The 22,122-nt window shown below is 50.4% G+C and overlaps 2 protein-coding genes across 3 annotated transcripts; one reads left to right on the top strand and one right to left on the bottom strand.

The window, feature by feature from the left end:
* The first annotated feature begins 9,374 nt into the window (after positions 1-9,374).
* Nags (N-acetylglutamate synthase) lies at positions 9,375-13,335 on the top strand. Its single transcript, XM_075942172.1, has 7 exons — positions 9,375-9,883; positions 10,375-10,649; positions 10,728-10,941; positions 11,214-11,394; positions 11,694-11,865; positions 11,964-12,146; positions 12,795-13,335. Exons 1-7 carry the CDS (start codon positions 9,479-9,481, stop codon positions 12,946-12,948), a joined length of 1,584 nt encoding a protein of 527 aa, XP_075798287.1. The 5' UTR covers positions 9,375-9,478; the 3' UTR covers positions 12,949-13,335.
* Positions 13,336-16,245: 2,910 nt separating this feature from the next.
* Tmem101 (transmembrane protein 101) lies at positions 16,246-20,088 on the bottom strand. 2 transcript variants are annotated; one of them, XM_075990505.1, is made up of 4 exons: positions 19,894-20,088; positions 19,393-19,573; positions 18,029-18,175; positions 16,246-17,276 (listed from the first exon to the last, which is right to left on the bottom strand). In XM_075990505.1, the coding sequence occupies exons 1-4, from the start codon at positions 20,028-20,030 to the stop codon at positions 16,968-16,970; spliced, it is 774 nt and encodes a 257-aa protein (XP_075846620.1). In that variant the 5' UTR covers positions 20,031-20,088; the 3' UTR covers positions 16,246-16,967. The 2 variants fall into 2 exon arrangements, with proteins under 2 accessions (XP_075846620.1, XP_075846621.1); XM_075990506.1 differs by having other exon boundaries at positions 19,830-20,077.
* Between the last annotated feature and the right edge of the window lie 2,034 nt (positions 20,089-22,122).

Raw genomic sequence — 22,122 nt, forward strand, 5'->3', positions numbered from 1 at the left:
GGTTTCTGCCACAGTGAGCAGCTGTGGGGGATGGGGCACTAAGAGGGAGGTGCTGCCGCTGAGACCACACCAGAGGGCTTGCCCAGACTGGGGAATGTATCCAAATCCAGAATGTATCCACCCTGGGGGTTGAGCAGGAAGCTCACAAGGACAGCTGCTCCTGCCTCACACTGACCAGACTTATATGAGACCAGCACAGAGATTCTGGTTTTTTTCCATACACTTAGCAGTCCCAGCAGAGGCTGCTGTGTCCCCATCCCTGCTCCCGATCCCGTTACAAGACAGTGTGTGCACCCAGAGCCCAACAAGCAAACAACTCAGTTGAATTTCTTTTTGTTTTAATTTTTATTCATCTATTCATTTTGCAACTGGGCCTCACTATGTAGCCCAGCTGGCCTATCAACTCATGATCCTCCTGCCTCAGCCTCCTGAGTCCTGAGACTAGTAATGAACAGAACCACCTATAATTTGAAATTCATTTTTATGCAGATGGGTGTTTTGCCTGCACGTATGTCTGTGTACCACGTGTGTGCTTGGTGCCTGCAGAGGTCAAAGGAGGCATCTGAGTCCCTGGAACGGGAGTTACGGATGTTTGTGAGTCCTCGGCAAGAGCAACAAGCCACAAGCACTCTTAAACCTCTGAGCTGCCTCTCCAGCCCCACTCCTACCCCGCCACCCCCACAACATCCCCTCACCCCTCCACTCCCATCCCCCAAAGCCTTCACTCCCCTGCACCACACACACTTGTAGTTTAAATGGAGAAAGTGGATCTGAGATGGTAACATCTTGGGGTGTGGGGAATGAGGGAGAACCTGTCCCAGCCTCCCCTATCCCATGCCACTGAAGTCCTTACCAGTGTGCACCTGGAAGCTTATACTAGCCGTCATGTGTGTTTGTGTGTACATGTGTGTACATGTGTGTGCATGTGTGTGCGTGTGTGTGTATGCATGAGAGAGAGAGTGAGAGAGAACACAACGTGTAGGAGTCAGTTTGCACCTTCCACTCTGGAGGTCCTGGAGGTCAATCTTAGGTCATCAGACTTGGCAGCAGGTGTCTGTACCCCCTGAGCCATCTCAGGACTCCCAGAAGTCAACTCCCAATCCTTCAAGTACTGGATGTACTGGATGCCAGGCGTGATGACCTGAGTTTGACCCCTGGGATCCACAAGGTGGAGTACAGAACAGACAAACAAAAGTTGTCACCTGACCTGTGGCATGCACATACGTGTGCAGAGACACACATGTGTGGGCAGAGATACACACATATGAGATAAATGTAACAAAATCTACTTTAACAGTGAAATGCAAAAATAAATCAAACCCTGGAAAAATAAGAGGAAAGAACTTCCAGCTGTTTTGGGAAGAGACCTTGACAAGCTTGAAAGCCTTGGCGCAACCACAGAGACAGTTAATGACCTGGTCCACGGAAGCATTTAGTGGAGGCAGAGCGGGGGCTCCAGAGCCAACCACTGCAGTCAGCCAGGCAAACTCTCAACGTCTTCTGATACAATTGCTCAATGCCCCTGAAAAAAAATGAAAATAATGTTTGTTTGTTTGTTTGCTTGTTTGGAGATAAGGTCTCATGTAGCCCAGGCTAGCCTCAAATGACTCTTTGCTTCTACTGTGTGAGTGCTGGGCATCATCTGGCAGCAAGCACCTTCACCCAGCAGGCCATCTCACCAGCTTGAGACCCTGTGGATTTTCTTGTGGTTGGTTAGTTGGTTGGCTAGTTGGTTGGTTGGTTGGTTGGCTGGTGGGTTGGTTGTTTGTGCTGATTTTAAAGAACTTCTGTTCTGACGTAAGAGCATTGTCATGAGTCTCATTTCAACCTGGGCTACTGAGCAAGACCTGTTTTGAATTTTAAGAAATTTTCAGAAATAAAAAAAAAAAGTAGAAGGAAATAAATCGAATACAATACACGGGTACATTTGTAGGCTGGGTAAACCAATTTTCAAGTTTTTCAGTGATTTCTTTTCCAAATTACTTTTATAACAACAACAACAACAACCAAAAAAAAGTATTTTATTTTAAAAAGTAAGTAACCCTGTCCTAACCACCAGAGCCCCTCTGTGGTACCCAGTGGCCTGCTTCAGTTCCGACACCATCTGCCCCCAAGCGCCAGCTTCCTAAACTCCTGAGGTGACTCCCCAAGTGCTTTCAAGTCTCCCCTTCCCCACAGTCCCCCAACCAGCCTCTGGCCATGGCAAACCACCCCACCCCACCCCGCGCAAGTCAGCACGCTCAGCTCCTCTCCCAGCTGAGAAATGGCACTCGGTACTCAGACGGAATAAGAAAACCAGGAGGGCTCGACCCTCTGATTGATAATTTAGGCAGGCGGTAATCTCGGACACGAAGGGCAGGGGTCCGGCCATGCCTGCTGCCCAGGCCTGGTCCCCGGTATGGATCGGTTCGCCGGCATAACGCTCTTGAGTACCACGACCTCGAACCGAGCCGCGAGTCGATGTCTCCCTCTGGTGGTCATGATTTATAAGTACATACAAACACTTTCGCGCGTTCCCAAGGGCACCCTTGGAAACTGAATTTTCACTTTAGAGACATGTTCATAAATCCTGGCAGTCCTCAGGCCTTCCCTACACCCGTTTATTTCCTACAGAAACTTCTGAAACATTCATCATTAATTGACCGTTTGTAATACTCAAACACAAAAGATAAACATGAACTCTGTCCACAGTAGATTACAGTGGTGAACAAGAGACATTGCCACAAAAATAAGGTGGACGGTGCCGACCAACATCTAAGGTTATCAGATTCCCTCTTCCATTTCCTCCTCCTTCTCTCTCCCCATCCTTCCCCTCCTTTTTCTCACCTCCTGCCCTTTCTTCTAGTCACCTAAAAGTCTCAAAACGAGAGGTCAGTACCACTTCTGATAAGGTATTTTGCTTTCCACAAATCCCGGGACAGTAGCGAAAGACAAAGCATATGGCGCCCCCTGCTGAAATGCGCTGGTAGAACACTTAGCACTGAAATTTACTAACAATAATTTTTAAGGATATGTGTGTGGTCTTGACTGTTGGGCCCAGATTACGACCCCCAGAGAGACCACCAGAGAGGCCCAGACTGTAATAACCAAGCTTTATTGTTGTTAATTAGTGTAACTCGAATTCGCACTTCGGAGCTCGTCCCAATACCCTCGTAAGCATCGAGAGTGGAGGAGCTGCCCTCCTTCTGAGGGGTTAAACTTTTAAAGTTAAAGCTTCAAGCAAGTCCTTCAGAGCTGTTTTCGGCTCAGGTGCTAACTTTTGACCTGTGCGCCTTAGCAAAAGACTCCCGGGAAAACACTGAACGAACTCCGGGGGACTCTTATCCTGCATGTAGACATTGTGACTGGTATATCTGTCCGAGGGTAAGCGAACTCTCCAATGTGGGTGGGGGGGCTGAAGTGTTTTATTGCGCTGCCTGGGGATGTAAGACCAGCGCCTCTAAATGGGGGACTAGCAGAGGAGACTTAAGTCTCTTTTTCTCGCACCACACCAGGAGAGTCTAAAATCAGCATCACCCTTACCGAGGAGGGAGAGGGGATAACTGGTTAACAGGCAAGACTTGGGACTACTACTGTATGTTCCAGGAGGACAAGACTTAGGGATCCTGTTCTCTCTGCGGGTTGTTACAACACCCCCCCACCCCGTGGCTATAGCATTAGGCCCCAATAAGGTAACTCACCCCAGCTCAGATAAGAAAAAGCCTCCCCCTCTTCCCAAGCCAACTATTAGTACAACTACCCGGGTAATTATCTCTAGCACCTCTGTTTTACTAGTGCTGAAGACACGCTAGGATGCTGGCCCCACACCTAGTAGATCCACAGAACTTTCAAACCTGTTTATAGTTTGGCTGGGGAGGCAAGCTACGAGGACCTGGATCAGTTAGTATGGGTCTCACATTGAGGAAGTTTTATGTGCACCACACGCATGCAGAAGCCTGCAAAGGAAGTGCTGTTAACTGTTGACTGATCTCTCCAGTCCTCAGAACTGAAATTCTTTTTTTAAGATTTATTTCTTGTGTATGCAACATTCTGCTTGCATGTATGCCTGCAGGCCAGGAGAGGGTAACAATATCTCACTATAGATGGTTGTGAGCCACCATGTGTTTGCTGGGAATTGAACTCAGGGCCTCTGGAAGAGCAGCCAGTGCTCTTAACCTCTGAGCCATCACTCCAGCCCCAGAATTGAAATTATTAAGTCCATAAACCCTTAGATTTTTCATTGGAATGTATTAGGCATTTTTGAGTATTTAGTATTTAACAAGACTATTTTACCTTTTATATCAGCCCCTGAGAAGCTTAAAAGGATGAAAACCTCAAAACAGCCTGGGGAGCCCAGCAGTGTTGGCACACACTTTTAATCACAGTACTTGTAAGGCAGAAGCAGGAAGAATTCTGTGAGTTTGAGGGCAGCCTGGTCTAAAAAACAGTCAAGGCTTCACAGAATAATCCTGTCTCAAACAAAACAAACAGGAAAAAGCCTGAGCTACATAGCAAGACCCTGTCTCAAAATTTTTTTAGTTTTTGGCTGAAGAGATGGCTCAGAGATTAAGAGCACTGGCTGTTCTTCCAGAGGTTCTGAGTTCAATTCCCAGCAACTGTAATGAGATCTGATGCCCTTTACTGGCCTGCAGTCAAGAATGCAGACAGAATACTGTATACCTAAATATATAAATAATTTTTTTTTTTGGTTTTTCGAGACAGGGTTTCTCTGTGGTTTTGGAGCCTGTCCTGGAAATAGCTCTTGTAGACCAGGCTGGCCTCGAACTCACAGAGATCCGCCTGCCTCTGCCTCCCGAGTGCTGGGATTAAAGGCGTGCGCCACCACCGCCCGGCATAAATAAATATTTTTAAAAATTAACTTTTTGTTGTTGTTTGGTTGATTGGCTTGGTTTGGTCTGGATTTTCAAGACAGGGTTTCTCTGTGTAGCAGCCCTGGAACTCACTCTGCAGATCAGGCTGGCCTTAAACTCAAGAGATTTTCTTCTGCCTTCTGAGTGCTAGAATCTAAGACAGGCACCACCCTGCCCAGCATTAATTTGTTTGTTTATGTACTTATGGTTTGAAGGAAAACTATACCTGGAAAAGCTAACTTGCATGTATTGGGTGTCTCAACACACAGAAAAGCATTGAATTTTTTCTATTTTGAAAATATCTCAGGGCGAGGTGATGGTGGCGCACACCTTTAATCCCAACATTCGGGAGGCAGAGGCAGGTGGATCTCTGTGAGTTTGAGGCCAGCCTGGTCTACAAGAGCTAGTTCCAGGACAGACTCCAAAGCTATAGAGAAACCTTGTCTCAAAAAAGAAAATAATAAATAAATAAATATTTGGAGAGCAACAGAGAAAGACATCAAGCATTAATGTCTGGCCTCCACAAATAAACACAGGCACACACACAATGTGCACACACACGGGCACACACACACAGACACACATACATATGCAATAAAATAAAACAATAATTTTGTAAAGCTAGAAATTATTTTTTGAGCCAGGTTCCCATGTCGGCTGACCTTGAAGTCATTATGTAGCTGAGGATGACCTTGTGCTTATGACCTTCCTCTCCTGTTTCTACTTCGCGAGTGCCCCAAAGCCACCTTGCTGGGGGGAAGCCTAAATCAGACCACCCAGAGGGAGAGAGATGAGACAGACAGAGATACAGAGGCTCAGGCCTCAGCACCCGTCCTTGCTAACCACAACAAGAAAATGTGAAGCAGAGCAGCCAGAGAGGCCTCACTGACAGAATCCTGTATCCCTCGCTGACTGCACCCTGTATCCCTCGCTGACTGCACCCTGTATCCCTCGCTGACTGCACCCTGTATCCCTCGCTGACTGCACCCTGTATCCCTCGCTGACTGCACCCTGTGTCCCTCGCTGACTGCACCCTGTATCCCTCGCTGACTGCACCCTGTATCCCTCCCTGACTGCACCCTGTATCCCTCACTGACAGAATCCTGTATCCCTCACTGACAGAATCCTGTATCCCTCGCTGACTGCACCCTGTATCCCTCGCTGACTGCACCCTGTATCCCTCGCTGACTACACCCTGTATCCCTCGCTGACTGCACCCTGTATCCCTCGCTGACTGCACCCTGTATCCCTCGCTGACTGAACCCTGTATCCCTCGCTGACTGCATCTATGAGCACAGCTTCCTTTAAGCCACTGGATTGGGTGAGAAACATGATGCAGTGATCTATAAGCGATGAAGGATTATTCAATCCTAAGGAAGGACAAAGCCAGACTTGGGAGGTCGTGCCTTTCATCCCAGCTCTTGGGAGGCAGAAGCAAGAGGATTGCTACCAGTTGGAGCCCACCCTGGGATGTGTTGTGAATTCCAGAACAGCACAGGTTAGAGTGGAGAGTGTCAAAGAGCAAAATGAAAGAAAGGAAAGGAGGGAAGGGATGACACTTGAGACTTCATCTCAAAAACAACCAAAGTAAAAGGAAGGGGGGTGTGGAGAAGAAGAGAAGCCCCCACTCTTAGGGCTGAGGACCTGTTGTGGGAGGCATCAGTATGGCTGGAAAGTCGGGTCACCGTCCCCATACGTTATGTTCATGTAGAGGCTGGCTTTCCTTAAGCCAGAAGCCATCTGACAGGTGGCCCCAGGTCCATCAGCCTGGTGTTAATCATTCACTAGGGGATACCTGGGTCCCATTGGCTGCCTGGGGACACAGCCCTCTGGGTGGAAGCCCAGGCAGTGTCTGTCTGTCCCACAGGCTCAGGGCCAATAGGACTGATGCTGGTGACACTGGACCGAACAAATGGGTGGGCGGACACTCAGGAGGCCCCGGTCCTAGGAGGGAGGCAGCAGCCCTCTCTCCGGGGAGCTCCAGTCTGAATAAGCTCCAGCAGGAATAAACTCAGAAGGAAGAGAAGGAAGAAAGCCTTGGAGGGAGGGAGGGACCAGAGGATGAGCGCTCAGGGGGCTTGGAGGAGAGCCAGTCGGGAGGGGAAACACGTGGAAGGCTGGGGCCTCTGAAGCCAGAGAGGAGTTTTAGGAGGAAAAGGATCACAGCTCAAGGGGTAGGTCCCCTTCCTTTGGGGACAGTGAGACGTTCACGTGGCAAGGGATGCAGGGGCCTGGCAGTACAGAGGGAAGAGGAAAAGGGCTCTGGAGGGTCTCGTGTGAATTGTGCGTGCCTCTGTGTGTGTGTGCTCGCGCGCGCGCTTGCGCAAGCGCCTGCCCACACATGTCCCCCACACAAACCTCCCTTCTCAGCCTTGCAGCACTGCCTGTCTAGCTTTCTAAGTAGGAGAATGGAAACACCAATGAGGAGGACTCAAAGGTCATAGCTCCTCCTACTCCAGACTCCCGGGCCAGGCACTGTGCGTGGGTGTGCTGAAGGGAGAATTTCCAGGAAGGGGTCGGTAACTCTGGAAATTTCTTTCTCATTTGAAGAGAGCCCAGAGCCTCTCCCATATTCTACCACATACTCCACCACAGAATGTCCCTCTCCCCGTCCACTGTACTACGTCTTCCAGGTGGCCTCCTGGGATCCTGGCCTGGGAAACAAAACCACGCTAAGAGCTAGGCGTGGTGACAACACACACCTGCACTCCCCATGCTCAGGATGCTGAGGGGACTTCCAAGCCAGTCTGGTGTACATAAAGCAAGTTGCTCTTTCCAAACAAGCCCAGAGAGAGACAACAAAAGTACCAGGGAAGGTATGATGCCCGGTGTCTGTGCTGTGTGACCTTGGCCAAGTCACCGTCCCTTTACAAGGTCAGAGTCCCATTTCCTCCTCAACAACAACAGGGGACTAGACTGGAGAGAGTGTCTGCCGCAGGACAGGCCTAACTGGGGTCACTCGGGGGTGCTTTCACATAACACGTGAAATCATGTTTCCTGGGACACAGGCACCCCTGCTCCTATCTAGTCTGTGTCCCAAGGTCCTAACGTGCAAATGGGATGGCAGACATACCACCCCTGGAGTCACCATGAAGGTAACAGAGTGGGTTTCACCGAGCCAGGCATTCTGCCTGGGAAGGTGTCACCTGGTACTAAAGTATTGTTAACTGCGTAGCAAGCTAACAGGCCATACTACTTCATCCAGAACGGAATGGGTTTTTGTTCTCACCTTATTCTTAGGCATTTTTTTTTCTGTTCCTGGCAAGGGACACTGGCCTCCAAGTCTCAATCCTCACACTCACAGATCTTAGCTTGAAACAGCCTAATGCGTTAAAATTAACAGAGGACCACATGGAGGCTATAATCGTATTCCTTGGATGGCTCCCAGTGGCCGGAGTTAACAAATCCTGGCCAACCTGATCATGAGTTCAGACAAGATTTTCTTTTTTTTTTTTTTTTTTTGAGACAGGATTTCTCCGTAGCTTTTGGTTCCTGTCCTGGAACTAGCTTTTCTAGACCAGGCTGGCCTCTGCCTCCCGAGTGCTGGGATTAAAGGCATGCGCCACCACCGCCCGGCAAGATTTTCATTTTAAGACAAGGTTTAGGCCGGGTGGTGGTGGCGCAAGCCTTTAATCCCAGCACTCGGGAGGCAGAAGTAGGTAGATCTCTCTGAGTTTCAGGCCAGCCTGGTCTACAGAGTGAGTTTCAGGACGGACAGAACTACACAGAGAAACCTTGTCTCAGAACACAAAAGCAAACAAAAACCAGGATTTCATTAGCACAGCTTGACCTTGATTGAACTGCCTGTGAAGTCAAGGATGACCTTGTCTCTGATCCTCCTCTGATTCCACTTTGGAAATGTTGGGGTTACAGGTATATGGCCATCATGCCAAGTTCTGTTTGTTTCGGTTTTGGGGGGTGGATAGGGGATTGCCTTTTTTTTTTCTTTGAGACAGGGGTTGTCTCTAGGTTATGTAGACCCCTGGCTGTTCTGAAACTCGCTCTGTAGACTTGGGTGACCTTGTGGATACAGGCCTGCCTCTGCCTCACTAGTCTAGTTTTTATATTTTGAGACAAGGCCCTGCTATAGAGCCTAGGTCCACCTGGAACTCGCAGCAATCCTCCTGCCCCAGCCCCCCAGGAACTGAGATTACAAACATGCCTCATCACCTTCCGCTTGACAACAGGACTTTGTTTGCATACCAGAGGCTACAGTGAGAACCACGACCTGTGTTCAATTTTCCCAGACTCCTCCTTCCAACTCATGACACCTGCCTGTACGACCCTGCAAATTCGCAAAGACACACCTGGGACACTTGAGCGCTTCCTGGAACCGGTATTGGCAGCAGATTAAAGAGCTCCGCCACTCTAAATCTGACCCTCGTGACCCTCGCTAATGGTACCAATCTCTTCCCCCCCCCCAGGGGCGGAGAATTCTAGAGGCCCCGCCTGCCGGGCTGTAAATTGCCCCGCCCAAATGCACCCAGAAGCCACTCGGGGCCTCCTATTCCGCCCGCCCCTGGTCTGATCCAGCCCAGTTCAGCCGCAAGTTAAGAAACCCCCAGTGCTGTGCGCTGCAGTCCGACCGCCACCTGTGGGTGGGGGGGCAAGTGGGTTTGGTTGTCGTCATGGCGACGGCGTGGGTGGCCACAGCCCTGAGGTCGACTGCTGCAGCCAGAAGGCTGCGCAGCCCGGGAGGTCCTGGGGGCTCACGGAGACTGAGCGGTAGCGCGCGGCGGCGTGGGGCGAAAAGCGCCAGCCCAGGACGCCGGCTCAGCACTGCCAGGGCTCGCACAGAGGACGCCGAGGGCGCAAAGGGTCGTGCCCAGTCTCCTGCCGTCGAAGAGCCGTCGTGGATACCAATTTCAGTTCCCCTCGAATCCCCTGCGCCTCCCGGCGGCAGATCACTGGTGCAGCGGGACATCCAGGCCTTCCTGAACCAGTGTGGAGCCAGCCCAGGGGAGGCACGCCACTGGCTCACGCAGTTCCAGACCAGCTACCACTCGAGGGACAAGCCCTTTGCCGTCATGGAGGTAAGCCGATCTCGGTGTTCGCCCAGTCACAGCAAGGAGATGAAAGTTGGTCGTCGTCGTCAGTTTCGACATGCCGAGCTGCGAACCCCGAGTGCAAGGGCACAGAGTTAGTGCTGGGTATAGAGGGAAACCGTGAGGCGCGGGAACTGCTCCTGGCGCTATTAGGAGAATGGGGAACCCAGTCCTCCCTCAGAGATGTCTGAGAAAGGCCCCTCACCACGGACGCAGTTAGGGGTTCAGTAGGCAGAGCTGTCGCATCACCCCTCCCCCCAAGATGTCCCAGAGTCCAAGGCCGCTGGGAGGAGCCGAGGGAGGAACACTAGTGCTAGATAAGGGGGTGGCCAAGACCCAGCGGGCAAAGGGCGGAGCAGTTGGCCAAAAGTGGGGCCTGAAGGCACCTGAGTAGAGTACTGTCACTGAGGGTCCCAAGGTCCGAGTAGAAACCAGCAGCTTAGAGCCAGTTTGTGTCCCTGAACGCCGCCCCTGTACAGGTGGATGAGGTGGTGTTCCAGTGCCCGCAGGCGGTGTCTAACCTGGCTTTCGCCCTGGCCTTCCTGCAACGCATGGACATGAAACCTCTGGTGGTCCTGGGGCTGCCAGCCCCCACGGCACCTTCGGGCTGTCTTTCCTTCTGGGAAGCTAAGGCACAGCTTGCTCAGAGCTGCAAGGTGCTGGTGGATGAGCTACGGCATAATGCTGCTACTGCTGTGCCCTTTTTTGGCGGTGGATCAGTGCTGAGCGCTGCGGAGCCAGCCCCCCATGCCAGGTTAGTGTTAACCCAGCCCATCCTGGCATCCTCAGAGTGGGCCACTCTGCTGGCTTGAGCACCACATCTGGCCCACAGCTACGGTGGCATCGTCTCGGTGGAGACAGACCTGTTGCAGTGGTGCCTGGAGTCCAACAGCATCCCAATCCTGTGCCCTATTGGGGAGACAGCTGCGCGCCGGTCAGTGCTGCTTGACTCACTGGAGGTGACGGCGTCCCTGGCCAAAGCCCTGCAGCCCACCAAAATCATCTTCCTCAATAATTCAGGAGGCCTGCGGGATACCAGTCAGAAGGTGTGCCCCTCTCCCGTGCCACCTTACGACACTATGCAAGACGGAGTCCTCAGCGTGACTCCACGGCAGGTCACAGTCACTCTCAAGTCAATAGAGTAGGAAGGGCTAACGGAAGAGGAGGAGAGGAGAGGTTGACCCTTAGTGGCCAGATCTGAGCCTTTCCAAGTAGAGGACTCTGGGAGGAAGTAAAGGTTAAACGGTCAAAGAGAGGTCCATAGGGCAGGGCCTACTATCTGCCGGAGGCTGGGGGCTCATCTTCTCCCCCGACTTAGATCCTGAGCAACGTGAACCTGCCCGCCGACCTTGATCTTGTTACCAACGCAGAGTGGCTGAGCGTCAAAGAACGGCAGCAGATTCGGCTCATCGTGGACGTGCTCAGCCGCCTGCCACACTACTCCTCCGCTGTCATCACTGCCGCCAGCACACTGCTCACAGAGCTCTTTAGTAACAAGGGTGAGGGATGTAAGAAGGTGGGCTGGGCTGAGTCCCAAGGGGTGAGCATCCACCAGGCCTGGTAGCCGGCCAGCAGAAGCGGCGACTTTCCCAAATGGGTTGAAAGCTGTGGGGAAAGGCTGTACCAATGGCTTCTCGATGCTGTGGAAACTTGAGGGGGCGTGTGGAGTGGGTATGGGGGGGGGCGGTGAGAGAACCCAGAGTAAGGACTGGAGGAAGGAACTTGAGAACTGGGAAGATGGGCTGAAAGCGTATCTAGCGGTGGACCTGACTCTGGCCCGACTCTCCAATCTTCCCAGGCTGTGGAACCCTGTTTAAGAACGCTGAGCGCACGCTGCGAGTGCGCAGCCTGGACAGCCTTGACCAGGGCCGTCTCGTGAACCTAGTCAACACCAGCTTCGGCAAGAAGCTCCGGGACGATTATCTGGAGTCGCTGCGCCCACGGCTACACTCGATCTATGTCTCTGAGGGGTGAGACTCTGGGCCCCAGAGGGCAGGGCCCAAAGTCCTAAGCAGGGCAGCTTCAGGCCAAGGGAAAGTCCCAGCCTGCCTCTCTCCCGCTGCGCCAGGTACAACGCAGCAGCCATTCTGACAGTGGAGCCTGTACTGGGGGGTACCCCTTATCTGGACAAATTCGTGGTGAGCTCCAGCCGCCAGGGCCAAGGTTCCGGCCAGATGCTGTGGGAGTGCCTTCGGAGGGACCTGCAGACGTTGTTCTGGCGCTCACGGGTCACCAACCCCATCAATCCCTGGTAGGCCTTGCCCTCCTCCTCCCAGAGCGCCCCCCCTCCCCGCCAGCCACGCCCCTGGCTTTACCAGCAGCGCAGCTGGACATCCATCCATCCATTCTTCATTCATTCATTCATTTCCTCCACTAGCTTCCCTTCTTCAGGGTAGTCTCCTCTGAGGTCAAGGTTACCTAGTGACATTCTTCAATCCCACTTTTCTGCTTTCTTTGAAGCAAGTGGCAATGAACCAGGATTCTGATCAATCCCAAACCCTCCCAGCTCTCTCAGGCTCAGCTGCCACGCTGGTCACTCCAGGCTCTCTCTTAGGAACGCCTTCCTCATTCATTCAGCAACTGCATCCTCAGCCCTCAGGCTCTGCTCTGTGGGCACTAGAAAGTAACAAAGTACCAGCTCCTTCGCTACAGTAGGCAGTGGTGTGAGCTGGGAAGGCTCTCGCTTCCCCCCTCCCGTCGGACTCTCACCTTCCTAGCTGTGAGATCCTAGCAAGTTACCTAACCTGGCAATGTGGGCTTCATCAGATGCTGTGTCACTGTTCTTAGGATAAAAAGAACAGACATCTGGTCCCAGTGGGATGTCACGTAGTAGATAAATATCCTGGAAACATTGAGTAAGCAAACCGTTGTCCTAAGAGGCTTCTGCCTCCACACCCAGGTACTTCAAGCACAGTGATGGCAGCTTCTCCAACAAGCAGTGGATCTTCTTCTGGTTTGGCTTGGCTGACATCCGGGATTCCTATGAACTGGTCAACCATGCCAAGGGGCTGCCGGACTCTTTCTGCAAGCCAGCTTCTGACCCAGGCAGCTGACCCGCCATCATGGGCCCTGTAAATCCTGGGAGAGCCAGGGTGGACCAAAAGACATTCCTGCTGGGGGTGACTCCAGCAGCGTAGGGGAGGAAGCTGCAGAGGCACTGGAACGGGACAAACACAGACTGAAGCGGACAAAGACCCAGCTCCAAAGCCACAACCAGATGACCCTCGATGTTCAGTCTCGGAAATGGGGCTGGGATCACCTTCCAAGGCTCTACTTAAGGTAACCATAAGGGCAGGCCAGTTTCTGTGGCCTCTATGTTGTCTTGAGGCTCCATCTTACACGGCATCTAAGCCTGCCTGATCTGCCACTCGGTTCACTTCCGTTGAGTCTTGCAATTCTTCAGGAGGCCTTGATTAAAATGCAAATGCTTGTCTGAGTCAGTCACCCTTGTCTCAAAAACAAAGCAACAAAACTTACAGTAAGGATTTCGGGGTAGGCGAGATCTTTTCTCGATGTTGAGGATGTCATGTAGGGCCTGGGACATTCTAGGCAAGTGGTCTACTACTAAGCTATACCCCCAGTTGATGTTTTAAGATTTCTTTTTAAAGATAGTGACCCTCTGGAACAGGTGCTTGAAAGCCAGGGACCAAAGGATACCTGGATGGAGCTGGAAGGCACCGAGGGTTAACGCTCCCATTGTCTCCTCACTTAGGGATCAGCAGCCCCTAGAGGGGTTCTCCCACTCCTAGGTCAGGAAACATTCTCCACAAACCAGTTACCTGTCACTGTGGGGGACGCCCCCCGCTCCCCACAGACCCTTTCACATAAAGGCGAAAATTCAAGCTAACAAAAATGACATATTTACCTTTAAGAACCCAGAGAAATCACAAGAAGGCCTTGGCTTAAAAGTCCAGAGTTAGCCATCCACCACAGGTCATCTGTCATCTTTATAAAACCAATACTCCTCGGCTGCGCAAGAAGCCAGAGGGGTTTTCTTTTTTTTTTTTTTTTTTTTTTTGGTTTTTCGAGACAGGGTTTCTCTGTGGCTTTGGAGCCTGTCCTGGAACTAGCTCTGTAGACCAGGCTGGTCTCGAACTCACAGAGATCCGCCTGCCTCTGCCTCCCGAGTGCTGGGATTAAAGGCGTGCGCCACCATCGCCCGAGGGTTTTCACTCAATGCTTTTGAAGATTTCTTTCAAACAATGTGTGTGTGTGTGTGTGTGTGTGTGTGTGTGTGTGTGTGTGTGTGTGTGTGTGTGTGTGTATTTCGTGCAGGTACCCACAGAGGCAAGAAGATATAAGATCTCCTAGAGCTGGAGTTACAGATGGTTGTGAGCCACGTGACATGGATGCTGGAAACCGAACTGATCCTCTGAAGGGGCAGCCAGTGCTGTCACTGAGGCCTAAACATTCTTAAAATTCATTTTTATAATGGGAGCTGGAGAAGTGGCCCAGTGGTTAAGAGCACTGGCTACTCTTCCATAGGACCCAGATTTTATTCCTAGCTTCAACATGGTGGTTCTCAATTATCCATAATTCCAGTCCCCTAGACTGACACCCTTTCCTGGCCCCCATGGACACCAGGCCTAAACACAGTGTAAAATGTACATGCAGGCAAAATACCCTTATATATTTAAAAAGTATTTTATTTATGTCTGTGTGTGTTTACACATGTACCTATGAAGGGCAAAGTATTAGATCTTTTAGAGCTGGAATTCCAGGCATTTATGAGTCATCTGCAGTCAGTGCTGGGATCTGAACTCTAGGCCTCATGTGAACAGCAAGTGTTCTTAACCACTGAGTCATCACTCCAGCCCACCCCTTCAGACACACACACTTCTTGAGGCAGTGTGTAGCCCTAGAGATTCACTTTGTAGCTACAGCTGGTGACCTTGAACTTTTACCTTCCTGCTTCACTTCCTGAAGTGCTGAGACCACAAGGATGTGCTTCTAGCCAGGATTTATTCCCACTGAATGGGAATTGAACCCAGGGACACCAACTGTGCTACCTCTAGCCCTTGTTCAACACTTCAACAATTTTGATAGACCAGGTGACTTTATAAGACCACCATGGTACACCAGGGACAGTGACTGGCCCAAGGCCCAAGAGCAGCCTGTCTTCCCTTAGACATTCTGTGTTCCAAGGACTCGTCTAGGTTTGGAAATTCCGCAGACATGACCAGTCATCTAACTCCAGCTGGATCTGCTGTGATTTGAGGCAAGCTGCCTACTTTCTCTGAATCTCCCATTTCCTCAAATGTAATATGACATTAATATGCTTTCTAGCTGCCCTAGCCAAAGAGTTCTTCAAAAGAGCTCCCCCAACAGGCAAAGAAGGGAAGACAGGCTATAAAAGGGATTGGGGAAATCAAAAGCGTAAAAAATGCTGGACACAGAGACATGCCTGTAACCTCGGCATCCAGGAAGTGGAGGCAGGAGGAACAGGAGCTTGAGACCAGGCTAGGTTACAGAGTGAGATGCTGTCTCAAAACCAAAATTAATGCTGGATGTGGTGACGCATGCCTCTAATCCTGGCACTCGGGAGGCAGAGGGAGGAGGATCTCGGTGAGTTTGAGGCCAGTTTACAGAGCAAGTTCCAGGGCAGCCAGGGCTACACAGAGAAATCCTGTCTCAACAATAACAGAGACAGCCTCTCTATGTAGCTCTGGCTGTCCTGGAACTCACTCTATAGACCAGGTTGGCCTCAAACTCAAGAGATCTGCCTGCCTCTACTTCCCAAGTGCTGGGAGTAAAGGTATACACAACCCCTAGAATGTTTTGTTTTGTTTATTTTTTTTTTAAAAAAAAAGAGCCCGGGTGGCGGCAGCACAAGCCCTTTAATCCCAGCACTCAGGAGGCAGAGGCAGGTGTACCTCTGTGAGTTCAAGGCCAGCCAGGTCTACAGAGCGAGTTCCAGGACAGCCAGGGCCATTACGTGGAGAAACCCTGTTTTTTTTTTTTAATATTTATTTATTTATTATGCATACAATGTTCTGTCTGTGTGTATGCCTGAAGGCCAGAAGAAGGCACCAGACCTCACTACAGATGGCTGTGAGCCACCATGTGGTTGCTGGGAATTGAACTCAGGACCTTTGGAAGAGCAGGCAATGCTCTTAACCACTGAGCCATCTCTCCAGCCCAGAAACCCTGTTTTGAAAAACAAAACAAAACAAAACAAACAAAAAGATAGTTGAAGAAATTTGGGAACTCTCAAAACTGGGGGTAGTGGGGGAATCCTAGGAGGACCAGAATGGGGCTTAACCCAAGATGATCTTTCAAGAAACCCCAAATCAATTCCAGTCAATGGTAAAGTGCCCCATGGGGAAAACAGAAGCCAAGGCAAAACGTTTGTATAAAATGTTTATTTTCGGAGGACCATGTGGTCTGGTGTTTAGGAGGGTGCTCCACCTACCCAACCAAGGAGCTGAGAGCGGATGCAGCAGCAGGCAGCCTGGTAGGCCTGCTCCACCCTGCACATCCCAGAGCACACCAGGGCCAGCTCCACAGTGGGGGTCAGAGAGCTGGGATTGCTTCTGCCCCAGCACACCCCCAAAGGGCCCATGTGACTTCTGTAGCACCAGTCACTCTGCCCCTCTTTGCAGGGCTCCCTCTACATGTGTGAAGACACACACATACACACCTAGTCTGAAAAGCACTGTTTAGTTTAGCTGCATCTGCCAGGTTCCAGAAGGAATTTTCACATTTGCTTACTTCCAGATATTCCTCTGTCCCCCACTGCTAGTACCTGCACCCCAGCTCTGCCTTACTCCTTTCTCAGGGACTCCTCCCTCCCAGGACACATAGGGGAGGGGCAGTTGACCTCAGCTCTTCCCTAAAACAGGTAAGAAGGAAATAACCCTATGAGGCATTAGCATGAGGGGTTCCATCTTCCCAAGGTCTGAGCCACAAACTTGGGGAAGAAACCTTAACTAATAAAAAAAAAAAATAAAAAACAAAAAAAGTTTAAAAAAAAAACAAGAGGCATAAATAAGCAGCAACTGGGCCAGCAAGGAGGAAGGTAAGGTGGCCCTCAGTGGCCCCCTGTGCCCAAATCAGCCTCTCCCTGTGGAAGTCAGCCATCAGTAGCCAAGATGACAGCAGCCCCGAAGATGCCCACACTCTCGCCGAGCAGCTTCATCTGGTTCCAGAACTCGACGCGCCGCGTGTTGTGCCAATAGGAGACGTTGCCATCAATGAGCAGCATGACCGGGGGCAACAACACAGCCAGGATCTGGGCAGCCAGGGTCACATAGTAACCTGACAGGAAAGCCAGGGCCAGGACCCCATAAAGCACGAAGAACATCTGGACCATCAGCTCCCCTCCTGGAAGATGGTTCAGGTATGCCAGCCGGTCTTCCTTGCTGTGCTGCAGCGAGTAGGCCTAGAGACAAGGCACCTTTAGAGACTGTACAGAAGGTGAGGGCCCCCCCGGAGGTGGTACCCACAAGTCGGCTCCTGTAAGTGAGCCTCGAAGTCCCCTCTCAGGATGGGGACCCTCTGAAAGTATGGCCTGTCTCCCCCTCTGACTATAGGGCCCCAGGAGGTAAGGCTGAGCTCTGTGCCCCTGGGAGCTTCTGAAAGAAGGAAGTGTGTCTCCACAGTCAGACGGAGACTCCCACTTTTGAATAGACACACCACGGAAGCCCACACAGAACCCCACACATGGAATATGACTCCTGGTTCCTATGATGAGGTCAAGTGCTTGAAGCCTATCTGTCTCCTATCATCTCCACTGGCCTTCCCAAGCACCAGGAAGGACTACCTGACTACCTATGAGACCCCATCAGCTCTAGGTGGCAGAGTTGCACCACACCTCTCTGTCCCCTCTCTCAGTCCTCTGGAGGCGAAGGCATTGAGAAAATGACACCATTTATCGGATTCTCAGGATTGGGACTGAATGGTCAATTCAACTCCTTATCTAGCTGGTGAAAATAATGTGGGAAGGAGGGACCCACAGCCAGGCATAAGGTTTTTGGAGGCCCTTGAGAACCAGAAGCTGTCAGGGGCAATCTCTAGGAGCCACCGGAAATTACCTGCAAGGCCTTGTTCTACCAAGTGCCAGGATTCTGCCAGGCATAAGCTTACGTTTCACTCCCCACACAGGTGCCTCCAATCGATAGAACCCCAACCTACCACACAAATGAGGTAGATGCCCAGGAACACCTGGCCAGTGGACTGCAGAGAACGGCTTCGGGGTTTCCGACGGTATAGCTCCCCAGCCCCACTGGCCAGCACCAGAAAGCCACCAATGATGGCAACTGTGCGTGAGTACATACGGACCTAAGGTCAGGAAAAAAGGGGCCCAGTCAAGAACTGCAATCATTACATTTCTCTTGGTTGTCAAGAACACAGAACTGCTCCCTTCCAGTCATCCCGTTCTATCTGATAAACCCTCTTACCTATTCCAAGTGTAGTGGACAGGTACTGCAGAGAGAAATTCTCTTTACAAGGCAGAAACTGAGGGCTGAGAGGAGATAAGAAAACTGTCCAGGGTCCTACAGAAAGTAAGTGGCAGAACCCAGATGCCACATGTTGCCACCTCCTCCACCCCTAGTCTCCACCCCAGAGTTCTTGCCTCTATGTAATATAAACTCTATACCAACTAAAACAAGAATTACTAGCCAGGCAGTGGTTGCGCACACCTTTAATACCAGCACTCCGGAGACAGAGGCAGACAGATCTCTGTGTGTGAGTTCAAGGCCAGACTGGTGGTCGACAGAGCAAGTGCCAGAACAGCCAGGGCTACTCAGAGAAACCCTGTCCTAAAAAGAGGCGAACAAACAAAACAGGCCCACTGTCCTATGCAAAGCGGCCCACACATCTGCCTCCTCTACTGGACTAACAATCCAGTCCTTGAAGGCAGTGGCTCCATACCACCTTACCTTCAGGCTCTCAGTGGCCAGTACTGCTTCTGCATTTGCAGACAAAAAAAATCTGCACTAGCCGGGCGGTGGTGGCGCACGCCTTTAATCCCAGCACTCGGGAGGCAGAGGCAGGCGGATCTCTGTGAGTTCGAGACCAGCCTGGTCTACAAGAGCTAGTTCCAGGACAGGCTCCAAAAACCACAGAGAAACCCTGTCTCAAAAAACCAAAAAAAAAAAAAAAAAAAAAAAAAAAAAAATCTGCACTAATATTAATTACATATAATAAAACCTAGTGAATAGGCTAGGTATTCTCTAAAGTCTTTTTTGCTTTATGAGTCTGGGATTAATAAAGTAGTGGCTTAAAGGATTCTGGGAAACAAGTAACTCCGGGTTACAGGTCCCACCGGTACATTGTGGCATGATTTCAGAGAGGTCCATTTCTGATCTCGGGGTGTCCACTGTCACACTCTACAAGGGAGGTCTGTGAGGTCTCTATGTGTCTGCCACTTCTGCACTCTAATAACAGCTACAAACCTAATGCCTCATACTTCAGGTTTAGAAGGACCACACGTGCCCCAGGACTCTGCAGCTCCTCCCCCATAGCTAAATCTCTTCTAGAATTTATGTGCTCACCTTTAGCCAGTCCCCGTAATGGACATAGCCCCCGATGTAAGCGGCATAGGTGCTGATGGCCAGCTGGAGCGCCGCACCCAACGCAAACCAGCGCCGCTTCACTCCAAAGGACATGAAGCTAGCACACAGCACAGCTGCTCCCATGTCGAAATACAGGTAAGGCACTGGGATGTCGGGCTTCCTGTGAACCGAAAGCAGGAGAAAGTAGGGAGCAATGAGGACAGAATGAATGGTAAATGTTTAAGTTCCCGCAAGCTTCGGGGCCCCCCAGAAACTGGAGACCCTCCTCACTGTTGCGGCTATATTACATTGCAGTTGGAAATATAGCCCTGGTTATGTTGTGGGACCAGAACATTTCCCAACCTGTCTGAATACCAATTCCACCCAGTCCAAATGTCCCAATTTCTGGGCCCCAGCTTCCCCCAACATCACCGCACCCCAGTTCCTGGGACAGGCCGTACCGCCCCCCACCGCATTCGACGGCTTCGTGGGCGCGCTCACCGGCGCGCCTCGGCCCTTTCAGCATACAACATGAGCTGGCTGAAGCAACCCCAAAAGGGGCAGCGCGTGAGCAGCACCGAACCCAGCTGCATGATCAGCTGCAGCATCCAGCGTCTCGAGCCAATCTTCGAAGCCATCTTGGGAAAGGGCAGTCCGCTACGGCCTCACCCGGGTCTGGGAGACTAGGACGGAGGCTAATACAAGTAACTTCCGGTCCCTTACTGTTTTTCTCTTCGTCGGGAAACAAAGCTCTCGCTCTTTAGTTCCGGATGGAAAATGTGTTCTAAAAGAAGGCGTTCAACCTTTCCGAACTCTGCCTATGGAGAGACCTCAAAGCTTCTCTTTGCACTTTCAAAATAGGATATTAGCAAAGAACATAGATAGGGTCAGAACACCAAAAGTTCTGGATCGCAGCTTGGAAGCAAACAAGTCTAAACGTAGCCAGACCCAGACACTAACCTGAAACCAATCCTGCCTCATCTAAACTGAGACTCATTTGTGAAACGTGAATAATGACTTTCTACCTCACTGTTGCTGAAGTTAAACTTAACAAAGGTGCTCCTAGCACATAAGAAGGCTATGATAAAAGGGTCCAATATATCAACACAGGACCGAGAGAATTCCTTGGATTTAGCTGAAGTGGTTTTTGTTGTTGTTGTTGTTGTTTGTTTTGTTTTGTTTTTTGGTGTTTTGAGACAGGGTTTCTCAGTGGTTTTGGAGCCTGTCCTGGAACTAGCTCTTGTAGACCAGGCTGGTCTCGAACTCACAGAGATCCGCCTGCCTCTGCCTCCCAAGTGCTGGGATTAAAGGCGTGCGCCACCACCACCCAGCTTTTAGCTGAAGTTTTAAAGAAAGGAGTCTTGATGTCTTTTGTCTCCTGAGAGAAGAGGGAAGCCTACACATTTACAACATCTTAATCAGTCCATTTTTTTCCAACTGCAATATTCCCGCTCTAGCCCCAACAGCCATCAGCTTAACTTCAGCATCCTTCAAGTGACCTCTACATCCCCATTACATAGTCTCCAAACATCCTCTGGAAGGAGGCTGAGAGCTGATTTTATTGTTCACATGATTTCCTATGTAGATCAGGAGATCCTCCTATCTGTCATCCTCCTGCCTGCATCTCAAGGGATAAAGATTGCAAACATGCCTCTTTAACCACTTCAGCAGAGACAATTACGTATTTGCATCTCTCTTATCAATAAACACACACACGATTATGAATTCCAGAGTGCAATGGTTGTAAGCATGTAGTTTCTGTTTATTTATAGTCTCAGGCCCAAACATACACTCAAGAACTATGTACTACACGGAGAGATAAATGAACATATGTCTTGCAGTTCGCAGTCAGTGTTCAGCAAATACCAACGAAAGAAGCAAAAGCTCTGGGCAGTACGTAGTTGCCACCACAAAGCTGCCCCCATCTGTGTTTTGAGGCACACATGCCACACACCCTTTAAGAGACTAATTCACCCTCTACTATTGAACTTAAAACCCTGAAAGCACTCTAGTGCCAATGGTCATTTATTTGGGATCTCATTTCAATTCCCTTGAAGGAACTCATGTCCTAACAGCATTTTTTTAAAGATTTATTTATTATATATACAGTATTCTCAGTATTCTGTCTGCATGTATGCCTGCAGGCCAGAAGAGGGCACCAGATCCCATTATAGATGGTTGTGAGCCACCATGTGGTTACTGGGAACTCAGGACCTTTGGAAAAGCAGCCAGTGCTCTTAACAACTGAGCCATCTCTCCAGCCCCCTCCTAACAGCATTTCTGACCATAAGGATAAAAATCTTTCAATTATTTGGTGAGTGAAAGATGGACAATAAAGGCTTTTCTTTTCTTTTTTTTTTCTTCCTTTAAGTCAGGATTTTACTCCGTAGCCTGGCTGGCCTGGAATTTGCTATGAAGACCAGGCTGGCTTCAAACTCAGAGAGATCTGCCTTTGCCTCCTGGTGCTAGAATTAAAATTACCATGGCTATCTCACACTTCCTCTTCTCCTCTATTTATTTATGGACTTTTTGAGACACAGTTTCTCCATGTAACAGTCCTAGTTGTCCTGGAACTCAGTTATAAAGTTATTGACCAGGCTGACCTCGAACTCACAAAATCTGCCTGCCTCTGCCTCTCGAGTCCTGGGATTAAAGGCGTGCGCCACCAACACCCAGCTACATTACTTTATTTTTCTTTTTTTTTTTAAACAAAGACTAGGTAAAAATCAA

The sequence above is a fragment of the Microtus pennsylvanicus genome, chromosome 11 (assembly GCF_037038515.1).
Source record: "Microtus pennsylvanicus isolate mMicPen1 chromosome 11, mMicPen1.hap1, whole genome shotgun sequence".
In the NCBI taxonomy this organism is placed as follows: domain Eukaryota; kingdom Metazoa; phylum Chordata; class Mammalia; order Rodentia; family Cricetidae; genus Microtus; species Microtus pennsylvanicus.